The sequence below is a fragment of the Cucurbita pepo genome, chromosome LG17 (assembly GCF_002806865.2).
Source record: "Cucurbita pepo subsp. pepo cultivar mu-cu-16 chromosome LG17, ASM280686v2, whole genome shotgun sequence".
NCBI lineage: Eukaryota > Viridiplantae > Streptophyta > Magnoliopsida > Cucurbitales > Cucurbitaceae > Cucurbita > Cucurbita pepo.
The window spans coordinates 800,434-813,423 of record NC_036654.1 but is presented as its reverse complement, the minus strand read 5'-3'; the positions used below and the strand labels follow the sequence as shown (position 1 = coordinate 813,423).

The following is a 12,990-nucleotide window of genomic DNA, read 5'->3' as shown; positions in this document are numbered from 1 at the left end:
GTGGGCCAAAACGAACAGTATATGTTAGCTTATGATTGAATAATATATGCTCGAGTGAGTGAGTTAACATGTGATTAACTTTTAGGTTTTGAGAGTGAAATTAAAGTTTGATTTACGTTGACGTTTACGTAATCTATTAATATATCGATTTCAATCGGGTGTTTAGCAATTCTTTGGCCCTTTATCTAAGTTTTGCCATTTTGCTAAAAGGTCCTTTAAGTTTTGAAATTTTCATTTAAGAAAAAAAAGGGGGTTAAAGTAGGAAGATTAGAAAAAGGTGGGGTTTCTTTTAATAAAGGAAAAAAGAGTAATTCTAGTAAACTATGAGCGCCCATAGTTTTTTTTTTTGCTCTAAACTTATGGTTTCTAACTCCAAATTTAATTTTAATAAAAAAAAACAATTTAATTTTTAACTCTATTTTAAATATTAAATCTAGGAAAGTATTATCTATTTTATTATTATTTTGGTGAAAATTTTCATTTATTTTTGTAAGATGAATCTATAATATCTAAAATAAAATAAAATAAAATTATTAATATTAATATTACAACATAATATTTAGTTAAATTTTACGATTAGTTTTAATATGTGTTGAATATATTTTTATTAAGTGGGCACAAAATTATGCAGGGAATATAATTTCATCTCGAGCGGAAAAAATGTTATGCACTCTCTCTCCGTTTGACACTGGTCCCCATAGCACCTAACATCGTGAATAAAATGAAACAAGAGAAAAATGAGAAATAATTAGGAGCGTTTTACAAGTAAGTTTAAATTTTATTATTATTATTATTATTTTGGTTAAATAACACTTTATTTCAAGTATTCTATTTTAATTTCAATTAAAAATAGAGACGAGATAGACAAATATTTAATTTAGTACAACATTTCAAAAATAACATTAAAAATCCATAAATGATTTTTGTTTATATATTAATAATAATAATAAATAATATTTTTTTTTATATAAAAAATATATTAAAAATTCAAAGATATTGGTTCCAACCCAAGCGATTGAGAGAGTGGCAATGGACTCGGAATATAAAATGGGCTTTAGCTTTAGGCCCATGGGCTTTCCACTTGGACTTAACGGCCCACAAGATTTATAAAATAATTTGGGAAATAAATGATATATAATTCAACTAAAAATAAAATGTTTTTTTATAATAAAAGAAAAAATAATTTAAATTTTTTTAAGAAAGGAGTATCAATAATTGGAGAGAGGGTTTAAGAAGAGATGTGACGCTAGGACTTGGCCGGGCTTTTAATATCGATAAGCGCTGAGTCACTTATATCACTACACTTTCCTGGTGCCACGTCCATTCTTATCCTTTCAACTTATTTTTGTAAATTCCCAAACTTACCCTTCCCAATTTATAATTCCGTGGATGGAGGAAGGGTGTCGCCTTGTCATTTTCAACTTTTCTCTCACCAACCAATAAATAAAAGCATCTAAATATTCTAATCAACCACAAAAATTCCACTTCCCACCCTCCACTTAACCATGGTTACTATTTTCCATGCCTCTACCTACCTATGGTTACAATTACTCTAAACCATCTCCCGTCTATTACCTATTCAAAACGTCACCGAATATAGAATTACTCTAAACAAAACACGCTTAATTTTGAAGTTTTAATGATCGAGCTACTGTAACGGCCCAAGTTTAGCAGATAATTTCCTCTTTCGATTTTCTCTTAAGGCTTTAAAACGCGTCTGCCAGTGAAAGGTTTNACTCTAAACAAAACACGCTTAATTTTGAAGTTTTAATGATCGAACTACTGTAACGGCCCAAGTTTAGCAAATATTTTCCTCTTTCGGTTCTCTCTTAAGGCTTTAAAACGCGTCTGCCAGTGAAAGGTTTCTACACTATTATAAAGGGCGTTTCGTTCTCCTCTCGAACCAAATGTGGGATATCACAGTTACCGAAAATGAAGGTGCATCTTGTTGGTATAGACAATAATAACTTTCAATTGCTTTAAATCNATGTGGGATATCACAGTTACCGAAAATGAAGGTGCATATTGTTGGTATAGATAGTGATAACTTTCAATCGCTTTAAATTTTTCTTAACCATCCTATCCTCATGATCGTTCTTATTCATGTACCCCTTATTTACTTAGGTTTTACGAGACCATCGACCTTATTTTCCGCAAATTGATTGATTTTGTAGGTCAATTTTTTATGCTTAGAAGTCAAGGGACCGAGCACCAATTATATTTGATAATAATGTCAACTTGTACGGATTTAAATCCAATAACAGACGACTAAAGTGAACATAACTCCATCTTCTCTCGAAGATCAAAATCAAGACATTTCAAGTTTTTANATGCTTAGAAGTCAAGGGACCGAGCACCAATTATATTTGATAACAATGTCAACTTGTACGGATTTAAATTCAATAACAGATGACTAAAGTGAACATAACTTCGCCTTCTCTCGAAGATCAAAATCGAGACATTTCACGTTTTTAATTTAAAATAAATACAATAATACCCAAATTTATAAACCATTGATATTCATGATTGAAGAACAACAAAAATTAGATCTCAATTACAAACATTTGGAGTTAATTGTCACAAGTCATAACCCAAAAAACATTATCTCAAAATTTTTTAAAGAAAAAAAAAAAAAGTATCATCAACAAAGCACAACAAAATCCTAATTTCCCCCTCAAAATTATTCCNTTGTCACAAGTCATAACCCAAAAAACATTATCTCAAAATTTTTGAAAGAAAAAAAAAGTATCATCAACAAAGCACAACAAAATCCTAATTTCCCCCTCAAAATTATTCTGTTGATTTCAGTAAATTTTCCGGCGAGAATTCCGAGCAAGATCTCTTCCTCTGCAGCAAAGAGGAACTAAATCCAAGCATAGAAGAACCCATGTCGAAATCAAGCACGATATCCTCCATTTGATAGCCTCCCAATACGACGGCGTTTTTCGGCTTCAATCCGCCGTCGACGATCGCTAAACAGAACGTTTCATCGTTAACTTTCACCATCGAATTTCTCCCATCGATTTTCCATCTAACCATCTCGCTCTGCAGAATCAGTTCAATCATCGGAACTTTCGGCCCTGCCGCCGTCATCTCCATGTTTTCCGATGCAAAACACGCCTCANACTTTCACCATCGAATTTCTCCCATCGATTTTCCATCTAACCAACTCGCTCTGCAGAATCAGTTCAATCATCGGAACTTTCGGCCCTGCCGCCGTCATCTCCATGTTTTCCGATGCAAAACACGCCTCAAACGATGCCACCGGAGCCACTTCTTTCATGTTCATTGCTCTGGCCGCCTCTCTGAATGCCGCCGTCAGAGATTTGAAAATCGAGCTCTCCAGTGCGGTGTATGGAACCACCGTGCTCAATCTCGTCCCTCCGCCGTCCTCGCCGTCCAAATCGAGTTGCGATTTGTTCAGATCGAGGCGGTTTCCGTCGACTTTGATGGCCTTCACATTAATGAAATACTCCGCTGACTGAGAGCCGTCGATTATCTTAGTCAAAATCGGCGTATAAGTCAAAGAATTCGAAATCTCTGATCCATAAACAGAGTCTTGACTTCCACTATCGGGAAAAACGACGCCGTTCGTCGACGAAAGACAAACGGAAAATCGCCGGTGAAAACCGAGCTCCGTTGCAATCTGAGCAGGAAGCGAGATCTGATTCCGGCCAAGCCCCAAAATACCTTTAGCAGATTTCGCCAAACCTTGCAAAAGAAACCTCGGAGCACAAGAATGAACAGCGACAATCACCGCCGCCGTCGACCGTTCCAAAGCCCTCACCGCCACCGTATCCTCAACCAGCAACGCCTTCCCTACCAAAGCCCCAAACGAATTCCCCGCAACTACCTCACACGCGCCGCCTCCAGACCCAGATCTACTACCACCGCCTGTCGCCGCAACGCACTGAATCGACCGGCTCTGAATCGTGCGACTGGAGGTAGAACTTCCACAGGCCATCCAGAGAGAAGGACCGCCAAGATCGACGGCGAGACGGATCGGCTTAATCGGAGAGCCATGGTAGACGGAGGCCAAATACTGATTCGTTACGGAATCTTTAGTAACTGGAATGACGAGAGAGAAAGTTCGGCCATGAAAGAAGGAAAAGAAACAGATAAGAAGAAGAAGAGAGTGAGATTGGGGAACAGCCATGGAAATTTTTGGTACAGTCGGCGGCGATTCGCCGCGAATTGGTAATAAGGTTAGAGACAGAGAGAGAAAATGGAACGTGTCAAACCGCGCGTGGTAATTGGATAAGGCCCAAGTAGAGCAGTTCGTTTGAGGGAATATATTTATACAAATTTGATATAAATTTTAAAAATAAATGTGAAAAATGATGGGAGGCTGACGTGGAAATGATTGTGTCTATCTTCTTTTGCCAAATAATTTTATCCTTATAATTTTAGAAATTAAATATTTCCTATTTATGACAATTTTACACGTCCATAAAAACTACGTTNTTTTTTTTTTTTTTTTTTTTTTTTTTTTTTTTTTTTTTTTTTTTTTTTTTTTTTTTTGTAAATTTAAGGATATTTTTGAAACAAAGTATTAACCGTTTTCATGAAAATAAAAAAAAATGGTAGTTTATTTGTATATTATTTGAATTTTTTAATTAAAAAAAATGGATGATATGCAAATCAAAGCTAAAGAATTTTATCACGTAATTCCAAATAGACTTTATAAGCCAATCATAATATAAAACCTAAATTGTATCATTTTTTAAAATTAAAAATAAAATTCATTAAAAAAAATAAAAGAATATATATTTATTTAATCAAGAAAATACAAAAAAATTATTTTCTACGTTTTCGAACTTTGCCGCTGATTCGGTGACTGAGGTTCGCGGTTTATACAAGTATTTTGTTCGTAAAAGAAGCAGAATCAATGAAGGCTGAGTCCATATAAACGGTTTAAGAAATTTTTGAGCGGGGATTTCCAATCGATCCATTTCCGCTGGTCACTCGAGAATTTCCTGGTGAGTATTTTGATTCTTCTTTTCTTCGATTATTTTTCTATTAGGTATTTGATTCTAGCTCAAATCCCCTAATTGAAAAATCGTGGTGTTTATCGAAGCTACCGACAGTTACTACGCTGGTTAATTAATTCGTTATTTCAAATTGATACTGCAAATTTCATGAGTTATGATCGATTCGTTTGATTGAGTGCTCTGATTAGAAACTTCTTTTCAGCAGTCGAATCCATAGAGAAGGAAAAAAACGTCATTCGCTATTCATTGATAAGAGGAGAATCTGAAAAATCTTGTATGAATGGCTGGACATCCGTTTTTTTTTTTCCTTCTTTTAATTAGAACCTGTTTCTGCGGGTCAGCGAAGGGGTAGATTTGGGGATGTGATATTGACATGAATTGGCGTTTCGAAATTGTTTGTTTAAAACAGTCGGCGTTTGGCTCCTCGGCCTTTGGTTGAGGCACTACCTCTGTGCAATTAATTCAGTTCATCGATCCTCCAATTTTCTTTGAATCTAATACAATCTTCATCACCTTGTATTATTGAGTACTGTTGAATTTCAGGTCATGGACTTATGATATCATGTATATAATTTGAATCCGCGATAATCTCCATTTGTTTGTCTGGATCCGCGTGCATTTCAATTTCCAACTTCAAATGATGTTTAAACCATGTAAATTGGGATGTTTATAAGAATTTGCCGTGCATTTTTTGAAGGGGAAGGAAAAGAAAGAACATATAGGAGTTGGTTTTGGTTTTCAACTATGGAAATGGATCAAGCTGATTTGAGTGTTCGATTATCTGCGCTTTGGAATATCATTGGTGCAAGAAGAAGCCTAAAAGACGACGGAATTCCTTGCCAAATTGAAGAGGTAATCCTAATTAGAATGAGTCTAGAATGACTTTTGAGAGTAGTGCTTTTACGTGAAATACTCTTTAAAAACACTACATAATCTTTGTCTCTCGAATTCACTTAATTACTTTGTCTATGTAACTAAACACCTCGAAAATTTTGAAAAATACTTTGGCTAATAGCAATTTTCATCCTTTCAAAAGTCATCCTAATTCACCCTTTTAAACTTTTTGGCTGGTTGATTGTGTTTACTATTGTAGTAAGTGATTCAGACTTCTGCTTAAACTGCATTCTGAAGCTGCTGTTCTTTGTTGTTTCTCAGGGTGTGTTCTTAGGTTCTATTGGAGCTGCCCATAACAAGGATGAACTGAAGAAATTGAATATCACTCACATTTTAACCATTGCTTGTTCCATGCCACCTGCTAATCCAAATGATTTTGTATATAAAGTAGTTGGAGGTATGTATAAAGTTCCAACTTCAATTTGGTGCAACAATTTTTTTGTACATGTCCCATAACTTAATACTTTTACCCAATGTTTATTAGAAATCTAGCTACTTCCCTTCCTATCCCATCGTATATTGGTTGGAGAGGGAAGCTTCTCTTTAACACATGCTTTTTAAAACCGTGAGACTGATGGCAATGCGTAATGGGTCAAAGCGGACAATATCTGTTAGCAGTAGGTTTTGGTTGTTACAAATGGTATCAGAGCCAGACATTGGGTGGTGTGCTAGCGAGGACGTTGGGCCCCAATGGGGGTGGATTGTGAGATCCCACGTCAGTTGGAAAGGGGAAAAAAGCATTCCATTTTAAAACTGTGAGATTGACGGTGATACGTAACGGGCCAAAGCGGACAATATTTGCTAGCGGTGAGCTTGGGTTGTTACACCTACGGGGAATGATTCAGTCTACATTTCTCAACCAACGAGGATTTTACTTGATTATTTCATTTCTAGTTGCATCTTCTTAAAGACAAATTTTTTCCCCACATCCTACTATTCATGTGGGATATTCATTATGCATCTTAATAATTCCGTGAACGATTTACAGTATCATTGCTGTTTAGGCTTCATGTTCTGAATTTAAGTTATCAGTGCTTATCATAGTTTTTCTATCAAATGTATATCCTACTGCTGACATCAAATGTCATTTCCTGTTGTGTGCAAATCGAGGTAGTCGTGGACACTAGAGACGCCGATATTAAACAGCACTTCGATGATTGTTTCAACTTTATTGAAGAAGGAAGACAATCTGGAGGGGTCTTGATTCATTGCTTTGCTGGAGTATCCAGAAGGTGATTTTGCATTCTGATTCAGTCGTTGGCTTTGGCACCAATTCTGCAAAGACTTTCCTCTCTCTTTTTAATCTCAATATATATTGTTTTCCTCCTTCCCAACTCATAGAATTTGTCGAGCATTCTGATTCATTCAACTGTTTAATCTTCTGCATATTGACATAATTCTTCTGTGTTAGATGTAAACTTCTCTTCATTTACCTTGCAGTGTAACCATTACACTTGCCTATCTGATGAAAAAACGTGGTATGAATCTAACTGAAGCATTGGAACATGTCAAGAGCAGACGACCACAGGCTTCTCCGAACGTCGGTTTCATGTTTCAACTCAAGGACTTCGAAACAACCCTTCAAGGTTGGTTTTGTTCTGCTTAAACTGCCCCTTTTTGTTTTTCATTTTCAACTTTCCTCAACTGAATCTGGGTTTGATTTCACCGNAACTCAAGGACTTCGAAACAACCCTTCAAGGTTGGTTTTGTTCAGCTTAAACTGCCCCTTTTTGTTTTTCATTTTCAACTTTCCTCAACTGAATCTGGGTTTGATTTCACCGTATGTAGCTAGCAAAGAGGATGGGATGAAATTGTCAAATGTTTGAGCTCTCCACAGCTGCAGATAACTTCCATTTACAACCGAATCAGGTAAGCTCTCGAAACACTACGAGTATAGCTCAACAATAATTGGATTGTACTTCTGTTTTCAAGGTCTGCTAAATTAGACGTTCACAATTTCCACCTCGAATTGGACAACAAATGATAACAACAGGCTGGGAGTAGGGCCGTAGTGTAAACAAGTAGGCCCATAACCAAATGGGCTTTGTTCTGAGCCCCATAGTAATCCACCCGTGAGCCAAAATCCACTTTTGTCGGCCCATTAACACACATAAGAGAGATATTCTGGCCTTTTAATTGGAATAATGGATTTGCTTCGGAATAATTCACGTAATTATTGGATAAGATGATGCTAACCATACCATTAAAGTTGATTTCCCCAACAGCCGCCAAAAATAAACACAATTGTTCAAATAGCTCACACTATATCTAGGTTGAGTAAATTAATTTACTTATGTCAGAGGTAGAGTTTTATTTATTTTGGTTTTTTTTTTTTTTGGGGGGAATAAATATTAAAAGTATGATTTAAAATTTTGAAGTGAGAATTATATAGGTAGAAATAAAATAATAGTGGAAAAAGGAGAGGAACCCACAAGCAAAGGAATGTCTCTATCAAACCAAGTGTGGGAAATTTCAAAAAATTAAATAAATAAAAAAAGGAAGCGCGTTAATGATGGGAGTGTAATAATGAGGCGTGGTTGGTTGTATTTGCTAGTTTGTTCACTTCCATGGGCCCCATCTCTTCCCTTATTGGGCCTTTCTCTCGGCCCAATTTCCCAAAAACTCACTACCGACATGGAAATTTAAAACCATGGATTTTAGGAAAAAGAATAAATATCTAAATTATTTTCGTGGCATTTAAAAAAAAAAAAAAAAAAGAAATAATCTCCCTCCCCGAAAAAAAAAGAAAAAACAAAAAGATTCCGCGTCTTCAGAGGGCAGGAGAGAGAGAGAAACAGAAAGAGTGGGGCCCACCAGAGTCAGGCTAACTGACAACTTTCGCCGTTACTAAAGCTTCCGTCAGCGTTTCTCCACTCCCTTCTCTTCTTCTGAGTTTTTTTTCCCTTTTTGCCCCTTTTGGACTTTTCTCTCTTTCTTCCTCCCCGTCTTTCCGCTCCACCGTCCAAACTCCCGCTCNTTTTTTTTTTTTTTTTTTTTTTTTTTTTTTTTTTTTTAACTTATAAATATTTGTTTTAATTTAATTTCTTTGTTAGTAATTTCATTTTTAGTTTTTACATGGTTTGCATAAATTTTACCTGTTTCATATAGATTAGGGTAAATTTATCCATTTTTTTCCAGAGTTTAACGCGTCATAATTACGCATAAAGTTACAAAAATAGAATTTTACGTTATGATAGTTCGCTAGATTTCCACAAAATCTAAGGACTTCTTTCTATTCGTGCTTACCGAATCAAACTCGGCTTCCAATTGGTCTATATAGCCTTCTATATATATCCATATCAACATGCTAGTTAGTTAATAACGGAAAAGGCTATAATCGTCATGCCAAAACATAACTTTAAAAAGTTAGTCTCAGTTTCATAAATATTAATTCTATCCATGAATTTCTTTCTTTTGAAATCGATAAGTAATGAACATTTTTTTTTTCAAAATCTAAGCTAAGATTTGACAACAAAGAAAATGTTAAATAATTATCTAACGAGTTTGTAAATTTCAATGTTCATACTATTAGATGAACATACTCTCCACAATGGTACTATAACGATATTGTCTACTTTAAGTATAAACTCTCGTGGCAATCCCAAATGCCTCAAGTTGGGCTTCAAACCAATCCTCCAGAGAGAAAAATAAGGAGAAATGGCAGAAAAAAAGAAATGACAAAAAGATTTAAATTTATTATTGGGGGAAGAGAGCAGGCTAATAAATCCAATAACCTCTTCCACGTCACAACCTTTCCTTCTCTACTCTACTTTCCCCCTTTTCTTTCATTTTCCTTTTTATTTTTTTTAATTTTAAAATTAAAAAAATTAAAAAATCTCACTTCCCATTCCAGTAACCAATCANGGTTTAGCTCGACCGTTATGTTTAGTAAGATGAGCTTTTATGAAATCAGCTCGAGCTCAGTAACGGTCATGTTTTCATCCAATTTTGCTAGCACGAGTCTAATCATCGTAATTGCTTCGAAAAGAGAAATAGAATCTTTTTAGAATTCAGGATTACACTAATANAAAAAAAAAAAAAAAAAAAATTGCATTGTCAAAATGACACAAATACCCCTCTGGATAATCCAATATAGGTGCCTTTTGAAGACCCCACAAGGGTATTATGGTAATTTCCATAACCTATTTGAAAAAAATAAACCCATAAATAAAATTCCTTTTATAGGTCCCAACAATATTAAATAAATTTCGAGTTTGACATTTTTACAGGTGTTTGATGCATGAAAAAAGGTATTGACTCATAAATTGGATTTTTGTTACATTTGAGTTGTTTGGTTCTTTGAATTTGTTTATTTACCCTGCATATATTACACGTGTTAAAATTACGTTCAACTTACGAGCCATGAAATGCACGAATTTTAAAACACGTTAAACTCCAAGGACTTATTCGACATTTTTTTAAAAATTATAAGAACGTTGACAAAAAAAAATTGAAAACCCGAGATGTAATTTTACCTTTTATCTTTCTTGTACGAACGCTCGGAATTTCATAAACTCGAACTTATTAAATATTTCATTAATTATATAAGATTTTTGGAGATTTCAAAAGGGTGGGGATTCCTTGAAACAAAATCAGATTCTCTGTGCATATAAATTAAAATTGGTATTTATTGTTTTAAATGAACCAAAAAAAATGTGGGTTTTTATTACATTCAATCCTATCTTTTGCAATATTGCAGTTAGGTCCCCCAACTTCATCACATGTCATGAATTAATAGTTTGATAGAGATAGCTATCTAAAATTTCCAAATATTCAAATTTTCTTCATACCCTTCAAGTTTAATGTAATTGTGTTTGTGGGAGTTTGGGCAATAAATTGAAATTTGATAAATGAAGAACACCCATGTGGGAAAAGCCGAATCGAGTAGCTTTCTAGAACATTGTTTCTCTTTTTGGNAAATTGAAATTTGATAAATGAAGAACACCCATGTGGTTTACGCCGAATCGAGTAGCTTTCTAGAACATTGTTTCTCTTTTTGGATAAAGTTCGGCTAAGATTACAGCGAGAGATGTAAGTATATACCGACATGTTTAATTCCTTGAAAAGAGGAATAGAATCATACTAATTAACTGGTTTAGCTCGACCGTTATGTTTAGTAAGATGAGCTTTTATGAGATCAGCTCGAGCTCATTAACGGTCATGTTTTCATCCAATGTTGCTAGCACGAGTCTAATCATCTTAATTACTTCGAAAAGAGAAATAGAATCTTTTTAGACTTTAGGGTTAATAAATGCAAACTTTTATAACGGGTTTAGCTCGACCGTTATGTTTATTGAGACGAGCTCCTATAAGATCAGCTTGAGCTCAATAACCATCATGTTTTCATCCAATGTTGCTAGCACAATCATCGTAGTTACTTTGGAAAGAGAAATAGAATCTTTTTAGAATTTAGGGTTACACTAATTAATGTAAACTTTTATAACGGGTTTAGCTCAACCGTTATGTTTATTGAGACGAGCTCCTATAAGATCAGCTCGAGCTCAATAAGGGTCATGTTTTCATCCAACATTGATAGCACGAGTCTAATCATCGTAATTACTTTGGAAAGAGAACTCGAATCTTTTTAGAATTTAGGGTTACATTAATAAATGTAAACTTTTATAACGGTTTAGCTCGACCGTTATGTTTATTGAGACGAGCTCCTATAAGATCAGCTCGAGCTCAATAACGGTCATGTTTTCATCCAATGTTGCTAGCACGAGTCTAATCATCGTAATTACTTTGGAAAGAGAAATAGAATGTTTTTAGAATTTAGGGTTACACTAATTAATGTAAACTTTTATAACGGTTTATTGAGACGAGCTCCTATAACACATTCATTGAGACGAGCTCCTATAAGATCAGCTCGAACTCAAAGTTCTTTATCTCAATAACGGTTATACTTTCATGATATCATCAAACGTTACTAGAGATATCACAAATAATCATCGTAATTACTTTGGAAGAAGGAATAGAATCTTTTTAGAATTTAGGGTTACGACAGTTAAATGTAAGATTCTATATCTGGTTTAGTGAGACGAGACTATATAAGATCAACCCGAGCTCAAAATTCAACAGTCATACTTCTAGCCAAGAGCTGTCTCGAGATAATTGTGGGACAGATGAGTATAATCATCGTAGAACCCGAACGAAAAGGGAAAGAAAATCGGAGTTGAAGATATCTCGGGAAATCGAGAGCAAGGAAACAAAACATGGGAATAGAGGGAATTGATACCAAACTTGGAGAAGGAGAGAATTAAGGGTTTGGTTTATAGGGTATAGTAAAGGTCTTAGAACATGGCCTCCATGTGACCTCACTGCCCTTCATATTCCTTGATTTTTGAGCTTTCGGTCCCTTCAAATTCTTTATTTTGACTTCGACCCCTCTTCTTCAATTTTATTCTTTTTTTTACTATTATTTTCATTTAATTAAAAAACATTAGGGATTTTTGAGAAACTAAAAACCCATTTTTTAATTTTTAAAAAAGGGTTTATTCTTATTGCATATTTTGCAGACAAATTGGTCTGAACTTTTATGGTTTCCATGAGCCGACCGACATGTCGGAAATGGGAGAGAGAGAAAAAGCATCCTTCTCTCTCTTGTTTCAATGGATATCCATTGGTTGACCACAAAATATTCCAAATCAAAATTATCATTCCGAAATAATAATTTAATGATAATATTATTCATTTTAGTTCGTTACGTATCGATATCAGCCTCACGATTTTAAAACACGTTTACGAGGTAGCGATTTTCACACTCATATAAGGAATAAAAACTATTCTCACAAATCAACACGAGTGTTTCTAACATGTTTTATTCTCACTCATCATATCCTCGAGATCGCTCTCATTTAAATGTGGTCCCGATTCATTCACGTATATTTCTTTTTACTCGAGTATTATAGAATTTATCAGTATCACGTATTTAGTAATACAAGATTTGATTTCAACATAACTAAAAATAATAATAATATTAATAATAAAAAAAACAAGAAAAACACATGTGCATGGAAATGAATGTGTTACAAGCATGTGACTCTCTCACTTTATCAATAATAATAATAAATAATAATATAAACACAAAATTACACGACTTTGAATA

The 12,990-nt window shown here is 34.6% G+C and overlaps 2 protein-coding genes across 3 annotated transcripts; one reads left to right on the top strand and one right to left on the bottom strand.

The window, feature by feature from the left end:
* Window positions 1-2,688: 2,688 nt before the first annotated feature.
* On the bottom strand, window positions 2,689-4,284 carry LOC111779169 (basic 7S globulin-like). Of its 2 annotated transcripts, none has more exons than XM_023659247.1 (2): window positions 3,126-4,284; window positions 2,689-2,995 (listed from the first exon to the last, which is right to left on the bottom strand). In XM_023659247.1, exons 1-2 carry the CDS (start codon window positions 4,154-4,156, stop codon window positions 2,791-2,793), a joined length of 1,236 nt encoding a protein of 411 aa, XP_023515015.1. In that variant the 5' UTR covers window positions 4,157-4,284; the 3' UTR covers window positions 2,689-2,790. The 2 variants fall into 2 exon arrangements, with proteins under 2 accessions (XP_023515015.1, XP_023515016.1); XM_023659248.1 differs by having other exon boundaries at window positions 2,689-3,120; window positions 3,251-4,283.
* Window positions 4,285-4,814: 530 nt separating this feature from the next.
* Window positions 4,815-8,058, top strand: LOC111779378 (dual specificity protein phosphatase 1-like). Its single transcript, XM_023659540.1, has 6 exons — window positions 4,815-4,979; window positions 5,689-5,843; window positions 6,147-6,282; window positions 7,000-7,117; window positions 7,326-7,471; window positions 7,674-8,058. Exons 2-6 carry the CDS (start codon window positions 5,736-5,738, stop codon window positions 7,709-7,711), a joined length of 546 nt encoding a protein of 181 aa, XP_023515308.1. The 5' UTR covers window positions 4,815-4,979; window positions 5,689-5,735; the 3' UTR covers window positions 7,712-8,058.
* The last annotated feature ends 4,932 nt before the right edge of the window (window positions 8,059-12,990 follow it).